Below are 18,904 nucleotides of genomic sequence, written 5' to 3' on the forward strand. Positions count from 1 at the left end.
GCTATTATAGTTTAAAGAGGTGTTGACACTTCTGTTTCCCTTGGCATGCTTTATGCCAAGAATTGGCCTGTTAATAATATTTTAGGCTTTGAGGGGCATAAGGTTTTTGTCACAACCACTCTGCCGTGAAAGCAGCTCTAGGCAACAAATGAGCATAACTGTGTTCCAATAAGACTTTACTTATGGACACTGAAATTTGAGTTTCATATAATTTTCATGTGTCACAAAATATTCTCCTTTTGTCTTTTTAACCATTAAAAATTATGAAAACCATTTTTAATTTGCTGTACAAAAACAGAGAGTAGGCTGGATTTGGCCTGTGGGCCATACTATGCCGTCCCAGCTTTGGGCTTTTTTTTTTGAGACGGAGTCTCGCTCTGCCGCCCAGGCTGGAGTGCAGTCGTGTGATCTTGGCTCACTGCAAGCTCCAACTCCCAAGTGCACGCCATTCTCCTGCCTCAGCCTCCCAAGTAGCGGGACTACAGGTGCCTGCCATCATGCCCAGCTAATTTTTTTTTTGTATTTTTTAGTAGAGACTGGGTTTCACCGTGTTAGCCAGAATGGTCTCAATCTCCTGACCTTGTGATTCGCCTGCCTCGGCCTCCCAAAGTGCTGGGATTCAGGTGTGAGCCACCGCGCCTGGCCAGTTTTTGCATTTTTAGTAGAGATGGGGTTTCACCATGTTGGCTAGGCTGGTCTTGAACTCCTGACCTTAGGTGATCCACCTGCCTTGGCCTCCCAAAGTACTGGGATTACAGGCGTGAGCCAACGCACCCAGCTGACTAGTGGATGTTTAAACTAAAAATGTATATACTTTAAAAAAAAAATAAAAAAACACAAAAGTAACTAACGCATGCTTGGTATAAAACTAAAACCTTTCAGAAATATTATATAGAAAACGAAAATCTTCCCTCCCTCCCCTGGCTAGATCTCATGCCCTATGTAATAATCCCTCAGAACTATTTGGAATATATTCTAGAAATTTTTTTGTGTACATATTAATTTTTATAAAAATGGGTTTATATTGTATCACTGATCTGCATTTAATCATGCACTTAGTAATTTAGCCTTTTTGAATCGATTTTGTGCTGTTATGTTTTCAAGGTGCAAAAGGCAGTTGAAGAAGAAAATTGCTGCTTTGGGACTATTGATACCTGGTTGTTATATAAGCTCACAAAAGGTAAAGATGACCTGGAAGATCTATTTTAAATAACCGAAATTTGATCAAGAGAAATGATTTGCCTAAAAAAAGTAGAAGTTACTTTTTTTTTTTTTTTTTGAGCTAGGGTCTCGCTCTGTCAACCAGGCTGGAGTGCAATGGTGTAATCATGGCTCACTGCAGCCTCAGCTTCCTGGGCTCAAGCGATCCTCCTGCTTCAGCCCCCTGAGTGGCTGGGACTATTGGTATGTGCCACCATGTCTGGCTAATTTTTTGTATTTTTAGTAGAGACAAGGTTTTGCCATGTTGCCCAGGCTGGTCTTGAACTCCTGGACTCAAGCAATCCATCTGCCTCAGCCTCCCAAAGTGCTGGGATTACAGGCGTAAGCCACCGCACCTGGCCAGAAGTTTTTTTTTTTTTCCCCTTCCTATACTCCAGACGTACTGCTCTTTGGTACCCTAATAACAACATGTTCTAGTAAAGCTAGACTTATTCTAGATTTATTATAAGAGGAGGACAATTTTTAAATAAATTGTGATAAAAATTCAGTATAAGACTGGGGAACAGTCTTAATTTCAAGAATGATAAGACAAGTTCAGTAACAAATCTGCCATTTTGCTAGTGGGTATAACTATGGGTGACATTAACATCTTTGAGCCTCTTTGTCATCTTTAAACTGGGGGATCATAAAGTGACAACATGTATATAAGTACTTTTGCACAACTATAAAAGTTCATAAATATTAAGTGGGAAATTGCTTTTGGAGACTTCACATTGAAAATACACGTTTTGGGCCAGGTGCGGTGGCTCACATCTGTAATCCTAGTATTTGGGAGGCTGAGGTGGGCAGATCACTTGAGATTGGGAGTTTGAGACCAGCCTGACCAACATGGAGAAACCCCATCTCTACTAAAAAATACAAAATTAGCCGGGCATGGTGGCACATGCCTCTAATCCCAGCTACTCGGGAAGCTGAGGCAAGAGAATGACTTGAACCCGGGAGGCGGAGGTTGCGGTGAGCCAAGATCGTGCCATTGCACTCCAGCCTGGGCAATGAGTAAAACTCCGTCTCAAAAAAAAAAAAAAAAAGAAAAAAAAGAAAATACACATTTTGGAATGAATTTGAGGGTATACAAAGGTCTATATTATATACTATGGGTAGGTGTTTATTTATACTATCTGATAATAAATGTATTATTTCCTATTTAAATTTAGGTTCTGTATATGCCACAGATTTTTCAAATGCTAGTACAACTGGACTTTTTGACCCATATAAGGTAAAAAAATTTTTTTTCTTCTTTTTGAATCACACATTTTTGTGTAATATAGATAGATTTAAATTTTTAAAATTAGTTTATTTTTAATTGACAAATATATCATGTACAACATGATGTGTTGATATATGTTTAGAAGTTTGATATATGTAAATATGTATATTCTGATGATATGTTTTTATTCTCAGATGTGTTGGAGTGGGGTGATTACCTCTCTAATTTCGATACCACTTTCTCTCCTACCTCCCGTGAGGGACACAAGGTAATAATAAACATCAGACATAGTAACCAGCACAATGGTTCTTGAATTCATTTTGTTTTGTGGGGAAAAGCATTTTATTACATGTTTGAAGGACTTGTGTGTTCATTATGTAACTTTTTGGCTTATGCAAAAAAACAATTTGCTGAGTTTTAAAACTAATATTTCTAGAGCTGTAACTAACTTTTTAATGAATTTTATTCGAAGCCACAATTTTGGATCAGTGGATGAAGAGATATTTGGTGTGCCTATACCAATAGTTGCCTTGGTAAGTAGGAAACTTGAGGGATTCCCTTTATATAGTATAAACTAAAGTAATACGTATTAATAATTGGGACTAGCTTTAAGAGAAACAGAAGGTCTTTGGCAGAGTAAGATTAAAGTATTTTTTTTTCTTTTTAAGTTAAAGTTCCCTGGATATGACCAGAGTATCTGCTATGTTTTTGGGAAGGGGACCATTGAGCCAGTATTCTATCATGGAAGTACTTTATAACATTTTCTGACTTGCCTGTATATTGTTTATCAGAAAACTTAAATTAAAAAAATTTTTTTTAAATTCTGAGTAGTATTTAGTTTACATTTGGTACTCTGAGACAAAACACAGTGATGGGGCAAATATTTATGTTCTGTTTGATAAAGTGGAACCACAAACAGTGTTAGGGCAACTTAAACTAGCAGAGAAAGTTGTATGTACATTTAATAAAGTCCTTAGCCAGCATCTACCACTAAATAAGTTTGTAGAATAATGAAATATTTGCCATTTTTGATTTTTTTTTTTTTTTTTTGAGACAGGGTCTCACTCTGTCACTCAGGCTGGAGTGCAGTGGTATAATCACGGCTCACTGCAGCCTCAGCTTCCTGGGCTCAGGTGATTCTTCCACCCCAGCCTCCCAAGTAGCCGGGACCACAGGTGTGTGCCACGACACCTGGCTAAGTTTTTGTATTTTTGGTGGACATAGGATTTTGCTGTGTTCCCCTGGCTGGTCTCGAACTCCTAGACTGGGGCCTTCTGCTGCCTTTGCCTCCCAAAGTGCTGGGACTACAGGCATGAGCCACTGTGCCAAGCCTGTTTTTGATTTTTAAGAGTCCTTTCACATTGCCTTTGATTTCCTGCGGCAGCTTAAGCAGGAAGTATAGACCACCTGTTGCAAGATGTGCAGTCTCCACAGTAGCTGGGGGAGCAGCTGAGGGAAAGGGAATTTAATTTCCAAGTTACAAATTCATTATCATTTAGAGAGGATCGGTCTTATTCAATCTAGGCATAGGCGCAGGGTTAGATTAAGGTATGGCTGGAAGGGTTACCAATTAGTGACAGAGGGTTCTTTAAATGAGTTGTTGTTGTTGTTTTTGAGATGGAGTTTCACTCTTGTCTCCCAGACTGGAGTGCAATGGCATGATCTCACCGATGGCTCACTGTGACCTCTGCCTCTCGGGTTCAAGTGACTCTTCTGCCTCAGTCTCCTGAGTAGCTAGGACTATAGGTGTGCACCACCATGCTCGGCTAATTTTTGTATTTTTCCTAGAGATGGGGTTTCACCATGTTGGCCAGGCTGGTCTCGAACTTCTGACCTCAGGTCTCCCAAAGTGCTGGAATTATAGGCATGAGCCACCAGGCCCAGCCTTTAGATGAGTTTTGATCCTTAAAATGTTGCTGTTTGTATATCTACATTTGACTATATTAACAAAATGTTACAATTTTTATTTTAACAAAAATGTATGGTTGGGAAATAGATGGTTTTTTCTTACATCTATTTATATCAAAACATTTACCTATGTTTTATATTGTTTAATAAAATAAATTTGTAAGGGTTATTTTGACTAATGAATGAAACAAATATAAGTTGAAAATGAAAAAAATCTTAGTTTTTTGGGGGGTATCATTTTTATTCTTATCTTCTTTTTTTTTTTTTTTTTTTTTTGAGACAGAGTCTCACTCTGTCGCCCAGGCTAGAGTGCAGTGGTGCGATGTCGGCTCACTGCAAGCTCCGCCTTCCAGGTTCACGCCATTCTCCTGCCTCAGCCTCCCGAGTAGCTGGGACTACAGGCACCTGCCACCACACCTGGCTAATTTTTTGTATTTTTTTAGTAGAGACGGGGTTTCACCATGTTAGCCAGGATGCTCTTGATCTCCTGACCTCATGATCCGCCTGCCTCGGCCTCCCAAAGCGTTGGGATTACAGGCGTGAGCCACCGCGCCTGGCCTCTTACCTTCATTTCTAAGATTATTCATAGATACTTAAAAGTCGTGAAGTAGGTTACCCATTAAAAATTCCTAAGTCAGGCCGGGCATGGTGGCTCATGATTGTAATGCCAACATTCTGGGAGACCAATGTGAGAGGATCACTTTAGGCCGAGAGTTTGAGACTAGCCTGGGTAATATAGTGAAACCCCATCTCTACAAAAAAAATTTAAAAGAATTGGCCAGGCACAGTGGCTCACACCTGCAATCCCAGCACTTTAGGAGGCTGGGGCAGGTGGATCACGAGATCAAGAGATCGAGACCATCTGGCCAACATGGTGAAACTCCACCTCTACTAAAAATACAAAAATTAGCTTGGCGTGGTGGCGCGTATCTGTAGTCCCAGTTACTTGGGAGGCTGAGGCAGGAGAATGGCATGAACCCGGGAGGTGGAGGTTGCAGTGAGCCCAGATCGCGCCACTGCACTCCAGCCTGGTGACAGAGTGAGACTCCATCTCAATGAAAAAGAATTAGCTGGGTGTGGTGGTGTGCACCTGTAGTCCTAGCTGCCTTGTAGTCCTAGCTACTTGGGAGGCTGAGGTGGGAGGATCACTTGAGTCCAGAAGTTTGAGGCTGCATTGAGCTGTGATCTTACTGCACTCTAGCCTCGGTGACAGAGCAAGACCCTGTCTCTAAAAAACAAAACAACAACAAAAAAACCAAAATAAAAACAATTCCTGAGGCATGTTAGTTATCTGCAGAGTATTAGTCATAGGGAGACTCCTATCCTATGGTTGTTGCCCCCTATTCTCTTTGGGATTTTTTTTTTTTAATTTTAAGGAAAAGGAAAAAGAAACGAAAATGTTTAATCATGATAGTACAATAAGTGAGACAATGGGCTATAATAAAATTGGCCACTGTTAAGGGCAATGGGTTTACATTTGAACATTTTTGGTAGGTTGCTGACCAGCAATCAGCCATGTTTGGAGAGTGCTGCTTCCAGACCGGTGATGTGAAATTAACCATGGGAACTGGGACATTTTTGGATATTAACACTGGAAATAGCCTTCAACAGACTATTGGAGGTAAGTAGTTAGAATTTATCCTATTTATTAATCAAATATCACTTCTGTTCATATTTAACTTTTGTGATATTTACACTATTTTCCCATTTTGTGATATTCTCTAACATATTTTACTATTCTTAAAGACAGTTAATTATCATTTCCCTTTCTTTTCCCTTTAAATGAAAAGCATAAAAAACAAGAATGATATTACTGAAAAATTCAGGATATATGGTCAGCTTTCTGGGTATTTTTCTATAATACATGTTGTATTTGTTCAAAACTCCTTACTAGGGGCCGGGCATGGTGGCTCACGCCTGTAGTCCCAGCACTTTGGGAGGCTGAGGTGGGCGGATCACCCTAGGTCAGGAGTTTGAGACTAGCCTGGCCGACATGGTGAAACCCTGTGTCTACTAAAAATACAAAAAAATTAGCTGGGCATGGTGTCAGTCACCTGTAATCCCAGCTACTTGGGAGGCTGAGGCAGAAGAATCACTTGAACCGGGGAGGCAGAGGTTGCAGTGAGTCGAGATCATGCCACTGCACTCCAGCCTGGGTGACACGGTAAGACTCTGTCTCCAAAAAACAAAAAAAAAACAACAAAAAAAAACTTCTTACTAGGGTTCTAAATCTTTTTTTTTCTATTTGTTAGAAAATTATTTTGTGAATTTCTTCCAGTGGTAGTCCTCAGCTAGAGACCAATGCAATGGATAATGACAATTGCTAAGAATTTGCTCTTTTTAATAGAACAAATCCTAGGATTTACAAACCAAGAAATCTAGATTATAGAACTATACTCTGGAGGGCTGGGAGCTCTTAGTTTGGGCTCTGTTTCCATAACATGGTTACTAAGAGGTGGCTTAAAAAATCTTTTTCCTACCTTTTATCCCTCCTCAAGCTCTTCTTTTTCCCCTAACTAGGAAGATGGAATTAGAAAATGTTGATAATTCTATTAGATTTTTTCTATTTAGGAGCCTTGTTTGAAAAACACAGGTAAACACAATAGCATAGTTCTCTAGCAAACCAATCTCATAGTACCCTTTTATTTCTCAATTAAACTATTTATTGTCATGTTTCTAGAGATGTAGACATGCCTATAGCTAATACAAATTAGTATTTATTGTTCATATTATGTGCCAGGCACTGTGCTAAGTTCTTTTTGTGTATTAATTCAGTTTGTTCATTTCGTAGCTCTCTGAGGTAGGCCATTTTGTAGTTAAGGAAACTGAGGCTAAAAGGTTAGAAACTTGCAAGACTACAGCTAGTAAATGTAAGAGGGCTGGAGTTTGAAGGTCCACAGTCTGACTTCAGAGGCACTTTGCAGTTTTTTGAGATAACCAAATCATTACATTGTAGAAGTCTCTATAATGAATTATGCATATATTTGACTTAACATTCATTGTTTGCCTTGCAAGGCTTTTATCCATTAATTGGGTGGAAGATTGGGCAAGAAGTCGTATGCTTAGCTGAAAGCAATGCAGGAGACACTGGTACTGCCATAAAATGGGCTCAACAGTTGGGTAAGTTGCCTTTTAAATGGATTTCACAAGCCAGACCTAAAGAATTTAAGAATGCCACAGGATTGCAGATTAGTAGGGAGCAAATGGATTGTTCAAATGAAACACTAAAATAAAATGACATCTATTAAAAGAAAATATAAAGTATTTTTATGATATCGAAATGATAAAAGGCTAGGTCTTAAAGACAGGAACCATAAAGAAAAAGAATAATAGATTTAACTGTATAAAATATTAGTGGGTAAGGAGAGATATGCCATAAGCAAAATTAAAAGACAGATTGGTAAAAACAATTTGTAGCATATGTCAGAAAAATTAATAACATGACAAAAATGGGCAAAGGACGGAAGTACAGGTATTTTACAATCAAATGACTATAATGAAATGCTGTTCACATACGATAATTAAAGAAATGCACATTTTGGGCTGTGGGTCCAGTGTCAGTTCAGTTTTCAGTGCTTTCGCAGTGCTATTTGGATCTGCCCCTCATTTGTGCCACCGATGGTTTGCCTGGAGGTTAGTTCTCAAAGCCTTAGGCTTGTTGTTTAGGGTCATATATTTACATGTGCAGCTCAAGAGTGAGACTAGGAGTTCATAAAAACCCTTATAAGGTAATTTCTCCTGAGCTCGTTTCTCTCAGTAATCTCCCTGGTACCTTTTGACTCTCAGGGGATCCCCATATTGGTGTTCTGGCTAGAAAGCTGGTGCTTTAGTTTCTCTACTGAACACCTGCTACTACTTCTACCTCCCTAGCCTAGTGGCAAGAGGGATGAGAGAAGGAGAAAAGGGGGGTCAGAGAGAGAAGGAAAGAAGGGAAAAAAAGGAAACAAAGAAAGAGAAAGAAGCCTGGGCGCGGTGGCTCACGCCTGTAATCCCAGCACTTTGGGGGGCTGAGGCGGGCAGATCACCTGAGGTTGGGAGTTCGAGACCAGCCTGACCAACATGAAGAAACCCTATCTTTACTAAAAATACAAAATTAGCCGGGCATGGTGGTGTGCACCTGTAATCCCAGCTACTCTGGAGGCTGAGGCAGGAGAATCACTTGAACCCAGGAGGTGGAGGTTGTGGTGAGCCGAGATCACGCCATTGCACTCCAGCCTGGGCAACAAGAGCAAAACTCCATCTCAAAAAAAAAAAGAAAGAAAGAAAAAAAAAGAGGGAAAGCAAAAGGGATTTTCTTAACCTCTCGTCTTTGAGTTTTGGTTGCCTCTGCTGCTCTGTCTGCTGTCACTGTAGCCACAGGATTGCCAGGGGCAGGCAAGACCAAGGGGAGCGGGGGCGCGGGAAGAAGCAAGCAAAAGGGATTTCCCCCCATGCTCTTAGCTTGCAGTTTTATGTGCCTGTGCTACTGGGCTGCCATTGCTGCTGCCATAGGATGGCCTGGGAGAAGGAAAAAAATCTAAAGAAAATAAAAAATGGGAATCTCTCCACTCTGTCGTGTAGAGACCCTTGTCTCCTACTGCTCAGACCAGAAAGGAGCTTCTATTGAAGCTCTTCATATTTGCACTCAGTGTACAGATCTGAGTCCTTGGGTTTCAGGCTATCTCTGAGTCTAGGCCAGGAATATCAGAGAAAATATAAAAACAGGGAGTCCCCAGATGGCTTTTCCATTTATTCCTCCAAGATTCTTAGTTGCATTCAGTGGGAGAGAGAGAATGGAGTGTGCTTACTCTGAAAGACTTTTTATCAATTAGCTTATTTGACAACAGATTAAGTGGAAGATTATTTAGAGAAATTCTTCAAGCAAGGGATGAAACAAACAGTGAAGAATGTGAATAAGATAATCTCTCTTTGTTTTCTGTTTCTTTATCTGTTACCAAAAACTTTCCTCAAACCAAATGTCTAGTATGTTTTCCTACATCTTGTCTTGTAAAAATTGAACATTTGGACATGATTCGTTAAAAAGTATAGATTTTAAAACCATTTTTTTTAAAGAGATAGGAGTCTCGCTATATTGCCCAGGCTGGATTCAAACTCCTGGGCTCAAGTGATCCTCCTGCCTTTGCCTCCTGAGTAGCTGGGATTACAGATACGCCACCATACTCGGTTTAAAACCAGTGTTTTTAACATTAGTTTTTGAAGTGGGGAAGATATTTTGATGCATTATCTGGACATTTTGAACAAATGGATGAAACTTATGGATTTGATAACTGTCATTTTAAGTAAAATTTGTAGTTATTATTGAGTGATCCTCATTAACTTGAGTTTTAATATAAGTGCTCCTTAAATGTCTTTAGTGAATTTAAGTATATTAATTTAGTAATATAACAAATCATAAAATGATATAAAGTCAACTTAATTAAGGCTCTCTAAAGCCAGCAATATTTATTATGACCGAGTCTTTTCTTCTGATCTATGCTGTTCAGTCCTACATACTCATTCAGAAGTCACTTTACAAACAAGGATATCCAAATGGCCAGTGGAAAGGTATTTAACTTTATTAGTCAGCAGGGAAATCCAAAATCAAACCACCATGTAATACTACCAAAATAACTAAATTGAAAAACGTAGACAATATCAATTATTGGCAGGAAGATAGGTGACTGGAACTCTCGTGCCGCTGGCAGGAGCCTTAAATTGGTAGAGCCACTTTGAAAAACTATTTGGCAATTATCTGTTAAAGCGGGTTCTAAATGTGAAGACCTTAGAACTGGCCATTCCATTCCTTTGTGTTAATAAACAGAAATGTATACATAGGTCCACCAAAAATAATGTACATGAATGTTCATTGGGATCTGTTTCTATTAGCCAAACACTAGGAACTACCCAGATGTATATCACTAATAGACTAGATTGATAAATTGTCTATAGTCACATAATGGAATACTATATAGAGGTGAGAATGAACGGAGTACAACCACATGTAACAGTGTGAATGAATCTCACGAGTATGATGTTTAACAAAAGAAATTTATATCTTGACCTGGGTGTCAGTTACTTGGGTGTATTCACACCGTGAAAACTCATCTAGCTATATACACTTAGGATTTGTGCATTTTTTTGGTCTGTATATCATATACTTCAGTTAAAGTTTACTAAATTAATTGTCTTGGTTTTTTTGTTTGTGTGTTTTTAAAAAATTGACTTTTAATATATCTGTTACTGGCCCCTTATTTAACTTATTAGATGAAGTATTTCAGTTAATTTTCTTGGGTATTATATTATAGGTAGATGATACTTTCATCAGAAACCTAGGATGGCTCTTATCTTTCAGAGAATAATTTTTTAATGCCAAAAATCCTACATAGAGTTGATTTTTTAAACAGCCCAAATATCTTTAAAGGAAAAAGTGGCCGGGTGTGGCAGCTCATGCCTGTAATCCTAGCACTTTGGGAGGCGGAGGCAGGCGGATCACCTGAGGTCAGGAGTTCAAGACAGCCTGACCAACATGGAGAAACCCCATCTCTACTAAAAATACAAAATTAGCTGGGCATGGTGGCGCATGCTTGTAATCCTAGCTACTTGGGAGGCTGAGGCAGGAGAATCGCTTGAACCTGGGAGGTGGAGGTTGTGGTGAGCTGAGATTGTGCGACTGCACTCCAGCCTGGGCAACAAGAGTGAAACTCTGTCTTGAAAAAAAAAAGTAAGGCCTGCTGCATACAGAGCCTAATAGGGCCTTCTACCTCCTGTCTCCCTTCTATGGGCCTGTAAACCTATGCAGTGTGAGAATTCAGATAGTACCAGAACAGAATGGTCTTTGTGCTGACCCTTTTAAGTGAGCAATCTTTTACATTATATTCATAATAAATGTTGATGCAGGTAAATACTATTATGTAACATAATTCTGTTTGTGCCTCTCCAACCTCTTCATTTTGTTTTAGGGTTTTTGATTGTTTGTTTTTGCAGACCTTTTCACAGATGCTGCTGAGACTGAAAAAATGGCCAAAAGTTTGGAGGATTCTGAAGGAGTTTGTTTTGTTCCATCTTTTAGTGGATTACAGGTATGTATTTTTTAAAGTTAATGGCAATTACAAATATTTTTCTTCTCCTGCCACACCCAAACTTATATATCTACCACTCTGTTACCTTAAAATTTGAGCACTGAACAGAACTAAGATGAAAGGTAGATTTTAGGGCTGAGAAGTTATGCTCTGACCAAGCGTGAATTCCATGAGGAAGCAGAGCATCCTGAATGTGGCCCTGCTGGCTTGGCTTGTGCTGATAGAATTCAGCTGACTTCTGCTTAGAACTGTGTGGAACCTAAGAGTTGGAAGGTTTATCATAGAACTTTTACATAAGACTTAGCATTACTTTATCATGACCAAAAATAGCCATTTCCCAGTGGGGGGAATATATCAGTAAATTTGCATTCTTTACTTAGAGGAAATAAGCCATTGAGAAGTTAAGAGAAATGATGTCAAGGTACATACATCACACATATATGCACACACATGTATATGTATGTGTATATTTTGCACTTGTACATTTGTAAGTTTTAAACTTTTTAAAAATCAAAATCTTGGCTGGGCACGGTGGCTCACGCCTGTAATCCCAGCATTTTGGGAGGCTGAGGCGGGTGGATCACAAGGTCAGGAGATCGAGACCATCTTGGCTAACACGGTGAAACTCTGTCTCTACTAAAAATGCAGAAAATTAGCCGTGCATGGTGGCACATGCCTGTAGTCCCAGCTACTCAGCAGGCTGAAGCAGGAGAATTTCTTGAACCTGGGAGGTGGAGGTTGCAGTGAGCCGAGATCACACCACTGCACTCCAGCCTGGGCAACAGAGCGAGAGTCTGTCTCAAAAAAAAAAAAAAAAAAATCAAAATCTCTTTTCATTAATTGTTGTGGTGGAGTATTGATTACTTTGTTTAATCAAAAAATGAACCTAGGAGAAGTCTTGATTTTGTAACATTTAACTTTGTATTTAATTGAAAGATCTCTGATACTGCCTTTAATTTTAGAGTATTATTACAAATACTTTTAAAACAACTTTTTGAGTATATTATTATGAAAGTTATATATCTGTATATCATATACTTTAGTTAAAGTTTTCTAAACTTTTTTTGGGAAAGCTCATACTACTCTTTTTAATCCTCCTCTAAATATTTTTTCCTTTCAAAAAATACAACTTTCTCTTCTTGCTTATCTCATATACAGGCAATTAGTTACAAAAGTCCAAAATTTAAGTTTGGGTTTATAATATAGAAGCTGGTAGAAAAAAAAATTAGGTCAGGGTGTTTTAAATCTTTAAAAATATCATACTTCCAAAACTAGATTTTAAAATGGGCATTATTTCAATACCTGTAATATTTATATTTTGTGTACTTTATCCTAAAGGACTGAGAGCTTGTGAATTGATTCCATTGCGTCCTCTTCAGGATGATGTGAGGGAACCTCTAAATAGCACCTATCATAGTCCAGAAAGTGAAAATTTTTTATCTAATTGAGATTTCAGGAAAAAGGTTAGATGAATAATTGTCCTCAGCAAGGTAAGGTTTGATTAGCCAACTACTGGTTCTCTTCTTCTCTCTGAAAAATGTGCTACAGGACTTAGTAGTCACCTTGTCTTAGCAAGTCTGTCTTTGATTTCTCCATCACCTCACATACCTGTAATATAATATAATAATTATATCTATTATGTAATAATAATAATATATTTTTTAAGTATTAAACCCAAAAGATTTACACAAAACTATCACAGGTTTGATTTTTAATTTCCTCTTGATAGCAAAATGTCCCTGTCCTGCCATGATTGCAACCTGCCCATATACTGGCAGTAGAGGGTAGTTGGGAGAGGTGGTAGGTTGACCGTAGGTCATGTATTTCCCTGTGTAAAATGAAACTTTAACTGGAAATTGAAAGTTAAATCAAACAGCAATAATGTGTTAATACTAAACTGGAAAATAGGAGGGAAGCTCACCTATAATCTGCCTATGTCAAAAACTAGAGAAAATGAGGGATGGGGCGTGAAAGGAAGGAAGGTTTATGTATCTGTGAAACTGCCTTTAATTTTAGAATATTGTTACAGCCTTAGATAATCGGGATCTGGATGTTGAAGGCCCCTAATATTCTCATTTTCTCAAAGGAATCTGCTGAGAAAGGGGTACAGGATGAGCTTTGAGGAAAATGGGAAAGTCTAGGACAGCCACTTCAGGGAATGGCAGAAAGGGTGGAAGCCATACACTGGGGGTGGCATCAGTTAGTGCAACCATTATGGCTTTCCTCTAGCAGGGCTCGTGGTTTGGGGAGTGGGATACTGAAATAGGTATTAGAGGCAAGAATCAGTGGTCATTTACCTGGACGTTAGAGTTACTGTGATGATGGCAGTAATAGGATAGACATAGAAGCTGTTTGTCCACATACTCTTGAGGACTGGGATTGGATAGCAGTCAGCAACTGACAGCAGTTCTTAGTGTTCTTTGGGTTCCTGCTTCTCTCTGTTCTGCTTTTCTCTTTTCATTACCAGCTTTGCTCTGTGTCCTTTCTTCCTCCATAGCTTCTGCTTAATTGTCATTATTTTTCTTACACTTTTTGCTTCTTCACAACTTAGAAATATCACATACAACCTTCCTCTACCTTATGCATCCTTTTAGCTTCAGTTCCCCCATTGATGGGGTCTTTTTCTTTGTGTTTCCTGGTTTTGGTTTTCAGGGGAGAGAATCTGATTGGACCACCTTGTCTTTTTGCATTTCAGTCAGACACTGAGTCAGCTGTACTCACCCTCTACAGTTGTGGTGATGGCATTGGGACTAGAGCATGAAACATGGCAGCTTTAGTTAACAGGGCCTGTGGATTCACGCAGTTTCCTTAGAAGGGGATGAAGCCAGCAAGTCCTGTGATTGCCATCTCTAGTTTTGTGAGTGACTAGGATGTCTGAATGGCGCAGTCTGTGTTCCGGGGCAGGAGACTACTAGTTTTGCCCAGGGCACCAAACAAATTTCAGGCCAGTTAAAGCAGTATTTTCTGTGATATCCTGGAAGAAGTCATATTTATGCAGGAAAAATCATAGCATATTGCTAGGAACTAATTGAACTGGCCAAATCTGACTAATCTTAGTTTTATGATACTATACCATCTGATATAAACCAGATTTACTGTATACGTTTTTACTAATTAAAATCACCAGAAGGTGTTAATAGATTTGAAAAATTAAAATAAAATCTCAGTAGGAGGGAAATCATAGCTATAGCAAAGATAAGATGTAATATAGAATTTCTTAAGTCATTAAGAAAAATAGTTTGTTCATTTATTCACCAAATGTGTATTGCTCTCCCATGGGGAGCCAGATATAGTGCTAGACACAAGAGACACACTGGGAGTACCTCGGACAAGGTTCCACCCTGTGGTACTTACAGTGTATTGAGAAAGGTGGGGTTTCAACAAACCATCAAGCAGAATATGTGATTATAAACTGTGGTGCATGGTATGATGGGAAGTTACAGGGTTCCATAAAAACAGAGACCTCATCTAGTCTCTGGGGTCCAGAGTTTTCCCTGAGGAAGCCAAATCAAGATTTGGAAGGGAGTAAGAATTAATTAGGAGAAAGGGTGGTAGAGGTGTTTCAGGTAAAGGGATGATGTGTCAAAACCCTGAAGCTAGAAGGTGCTTTTTCTGAGAACCATAATTTCCTGACAGCACTGAATGTCCTTGAAATGACCATTTTGGTGTGTTGGCCCTCTTGTGAGACTCTTGTCTGTTTCCTTGTGAGACTGCAAGCTCCAGCAGGGATCTTTGTTCTTCATGTTTTTTTGTTTTTGTTTTTGTTTTGAGACGGAGTCTTGCTCTGTTGCCCAGGCTAGAGTGCAGTGGCGCCATCTCCACTCACTGCAAGCTCTGCCTCCCGGGTTCACGCCATTCTCCTGCCTCAGCCTCCCGAGTAGCTGGGACTACAGGTGCCCGCCACCACGTCTGGCTAATTTTTTGTATTTTTAGTAGAGATGGGGTTTCACCATGTTGGCCAGGCTGGTTTCGAACTCCTGACCTCAAGTCATCCACCTTTGTCGGCCTCCCAAAGTGCTAGGACTACAGGTGTGAGCCACCGTGCCTGGCCTGTTTTTCATCTTTGTGTCCCACAATTGCCTTACATTTCTGGAGATACAAAGATGAATAGAAACCTCATCTGATTAATACATACTTCCAGCTCAACATTTTGGCTCTTTTGAGAACATGTTAGGCTGGATTGTTTCTGATATTAGGCAGTAAGACTGTTAAGCTAAGAGAGAAGAGCGTAGTGGTGTTTTTTTTTTTTTAGACCCCGTCTCACTCTGTCACCTAGGCTGGAGTGCAGTAACGCGATCACGGCTCATTGCAGCCTCAAACCCCTGGGCACAAGCAGTCCTCCCACCTCAGCCTCCCAAGTAGCTGTAACTACAGGTGTGTATCACACCCAGCTAATATTTAAAGTTTTCTGTAGAGGTGGTATCTTGCTTTGTTGCCCAGGATGGTGTTGAATTCCTGGGCTGAAGCAATCCTCCCTCCTTGGCCTCCCAGAGTGCTAGGATTACAGGTGTGAGCCACTGCACCTGGCCAGAGTATAGTTTTAATGTCTGACAACATATTTGATTTAAAGTTATGACACTAAAAAGTACATTTTTGTAGAAAGCTATTCTACATAGTAAAAAGTAGAAAGCTATTCTACATATTAAACAATTTTAGTGTAAAAGCTTTATAGGTGGAGAAGGGGGATTTCTGTGATTGCTCTTCATTTTCCACATTTATAAAGCTAAGCATTTAATAATTTGTTACTATATGCTTTAGTTCCTCTTTCTGACATAAATGCAAACAGAAGCTAAGTACAGTAACTATGACTCAATATTGTTTAAATGCTGTTAAAAAGTTATCCCAATATTTACCATAATCTTTTATTTTAAAATTATTTAACCATAGCATTATTTTCTTCTAACGTGGCTATGTTTTTATTGTATAGTATTTCCTCAAGTCCGTAGATGTAATTTAGAATAATAATAATATTTTCTTGTTGTCTCTTACTGTAGGCTCCATTAAATGACCCCTGGGCATGTGCCTCTTTTATGGGTTTGAAGCCTTCCACCAGTAAATACCATCTTGTACGAGCAATATTGGAGTCCATAGCTTTCAGGTATGAAAACCTGCCCTAAACTTCCCCTTCCCCATATAATATTGCCATGTCTTTCATTAATTTGCTACTAAATGGAAAATTTCTTAATTTTAATTAAATTCTTTAATTTGTATATTTGGCTTATTTGATACTATATATTATGTAATATGTTCTCCTTGCTAATTTCCATGGTATCTTTCTTATTTTTTCTTACATTTAATGTACCAATACCACTCAGACTTGATATCTGAAAATTGAAGGATTTTTTAAAAAAATTCAATTTCCTAAGCATGCAAGATTCAAAATTTGGATTTTCAAAGGTTTAGTATCCTTATTCATGAAAGATAATTCCAAGTACTAATGCTTCTGTTGTACCCCAAAATTGAGTCATCAGAATTATTCTTCATGCATATTTCCCTGTAATCTTTTTGTTATGGGACAGATGTTAATTATTAAAATTAAGAATGATGCTGTCATGAATATGGGATGTTTGTAACATTTAAAATAAAATTTTCTGTGATTGCAAAGTAATTGTTTTTATATTTGATGAATTCTATTAGATTTTACTTATGGTTTGCCATCTTAATAGCTATCTATTAAATAGATGCTTGTTTTAAATTTTTCTTTGTGGAATGGTAATAGATAAAATTTAGTTGTAAAATATAAATTATGGCTTCTTACATGAAGGCAAAGAAAACACAAGGACCTGCGCTTCTTGCTTATTTGAGTATCTGTTATACAGTTTCCATTTAGCACAATTTATTTCTTTAATATTTTGTTTTGTACATTTTGTAAATATCAAATAAATAAAACTATAGTTCGTATTTTTCAAGATCAGAATAAAGTAGTGAATTATTATGATATGAATTTCTTATAAATAGTTATCTTGTTTTTTAACTAGAAACAAACAGTTATATGAGATGATGAAGAAAGAGATTCATATTCCTGTAAGAAAAATCCGGTATGTAAAGTTTATTTCTAATAGACTTAATTCGAAATTAGAAGTAAGTGGTAGCTGCTATGAGCTACCACTCATTTCTTTTTGAGATCCTGAATAATTCATCTTTATGATTATTGAGGATTTCAAAAATAACTTCTGCCTACCTCCTTCACAACAAAATTCTTTTTTTTTGTAATTTGTATTTTTATTGAGACGGAGTCTTGCTGTGTCACTCAGGCTAGAGTGCAGTGGCATGATCTCAGCTCACTGCAACCTCTGCTGCCCGGGTTCAAGTGATTCTCGTGCCTCACCATCCCGAGTAGTTGTGACTACAGACATGCGCCACCACGCCCGGCTAATTTTTTTGTATTTTTAGTAATGATGGGGTTTCGCCATGTTGGCCAGGCTGGTATCGAACTCCTGACCTCAGGTGATCCGCCCTCCTCAGCCTCCCACAGTGCTGGGATTACAGGCATGAGCCAACGTGCCCAGCTACAACAAAATTCTTGGTCATAGGAATTCAGAGAGGAAAGGAGAGCTAATTATGGATTTATGGAGAATATAATACAATATCAAATTCGGGTGCATCTTGGCACCCATATGTGTAGTATATCAATTTTTAAAATCTCTTTTTTGGGTGTGTAGCTATCCTTTGGGCATGTAAGCATCAAACTTCTTGACTTTCTTTTCTGTAATATTTAAGTGAATTTTTATGTTGCCTTAGTTTATTATACCTGGCCTGTTTTCAACTAGTCCTAAGACGAGGACAGGTGAGAAAATTGATGGCAGAAATAAAGAGAATGTTTAAAGATTACCCAGTAAGGTTCTCTGTCATTAGGTTAATGCTAAGTGATTTAATTTTAGAATTAAAAAGTTAAATTTATAAAATAAATCAAGGATTTCAGAAAAAATATGGCCCACTGAAAAAGAATGATGCTTTTGTTGTAGTAATTCATCTTACATATTTTGTTCCCCACAGGGCAGATGGAGGAGTTTGTAAGAATGGTTTTGTCATGCAGATGACTTCAGACCTGATTAATGAGAATATAGACAGACCTGCCGACATTGACATGTCATGCCTGGGTGCAGCTTCTCTAGCTGGCCTTGCTGTTGGTATGTGTGAAATTTATAAGAATGAGAGTTTTCTTGCAAACTGTTTCTTACAGATAGCATTTCTCCTGTCAAATCACAAAATTCTAGAGAGTCTGGAAAGCCTTGGTGTCCATTAAACTCCATACACATATGCATATTACAAAATATCCTGTGACCTCCTCTGTTGGTGAGTCTGGTTGCACCTCTTCTATCCTCACCTCACTCCTTCAGTCAGAAGTATGAGACAAGAACAGTTAATTCTCAGCTGCGTTAGTCTCTAGCAAGAGAGAGTCTCTGGGTAAACTTTCTGGATAGATAGTGTTAAAGAAAAAAATTATTCAGTGACACTTATTAAAGAACAATAAGGTGAGCCAGGTGCAGTGGCTCATGCCTGTAATCCC

At 38.6% G+C, this 18,904-nt stretch overlaps 1 protein-coding gene across 1 annotated transcript in view; it reads left to right on the forward strand.

Annotated features, from left to right (window-relative positions):
- The window catches only part of GK5 (glycerol kinase 5), a 67,363-nt gene that overhangs the window by 37,292 nt on the left and 11,167 nt on the right, over positions 1 to 18,904 (forward strand). The window contains exons 6-15 of the mRNA XM_032143744.2: positions 1,105 to 1,180; positions 2,376 to 2,437; positions 2,623 to 2,696; positions 2,901 to 2,961; positions 5,831 to 5,957; positions 7,352 to 7,456; positions 11,300 to 11,394; positions 16,389 to 16,492; positions 17,373 to 17,432; positions 18,391 to 18,524. Coding sequence (XP_031999635.1) covers positions 1,105 to 1,180; positions 2,376 to 2,437; positions 2,623 to 2,696; positions 2,901 to 2,961; positions 5,831 to 5,957; positions 7,352 to 7,456; positions 11,300 to 11,394; positions 16,389 to 16,492; positions 17,373 to 17,432; positions 18,391 to 18,524 — 898 coding nt within the window. The remainder of the gene's footprint in view (positions 1 to 1,104; positions 1,181 to 2,375; positions 2,438 to 2,622; positions 2,697 to 2,900; positions 2,962 to 5,830; positions 5,958 to 7,351; positions 7,457 to 11,299; positions 11,395 to 16,388; positions 16,493 to 17,372; positions 17,433 to 18,390; positions 18,525 to 18,904) is intronic.

This window comes from Hylobates moloch, unplaced genomic scaffold, assembly GCF_009828535.3.
Source record: "Hylobates moloch isolate HMO894 unplaced genomic scaffold, HMol_V3 SCAFFOLD_22, whole genome shotgun sequence".
In the NCBI taxonomy this organism is placed as follows: Eukaryota; Metazoa; Chordata; class Mammalia; order Primates; family Hylobatidae; genus Hylobates; species Hylobates moloch.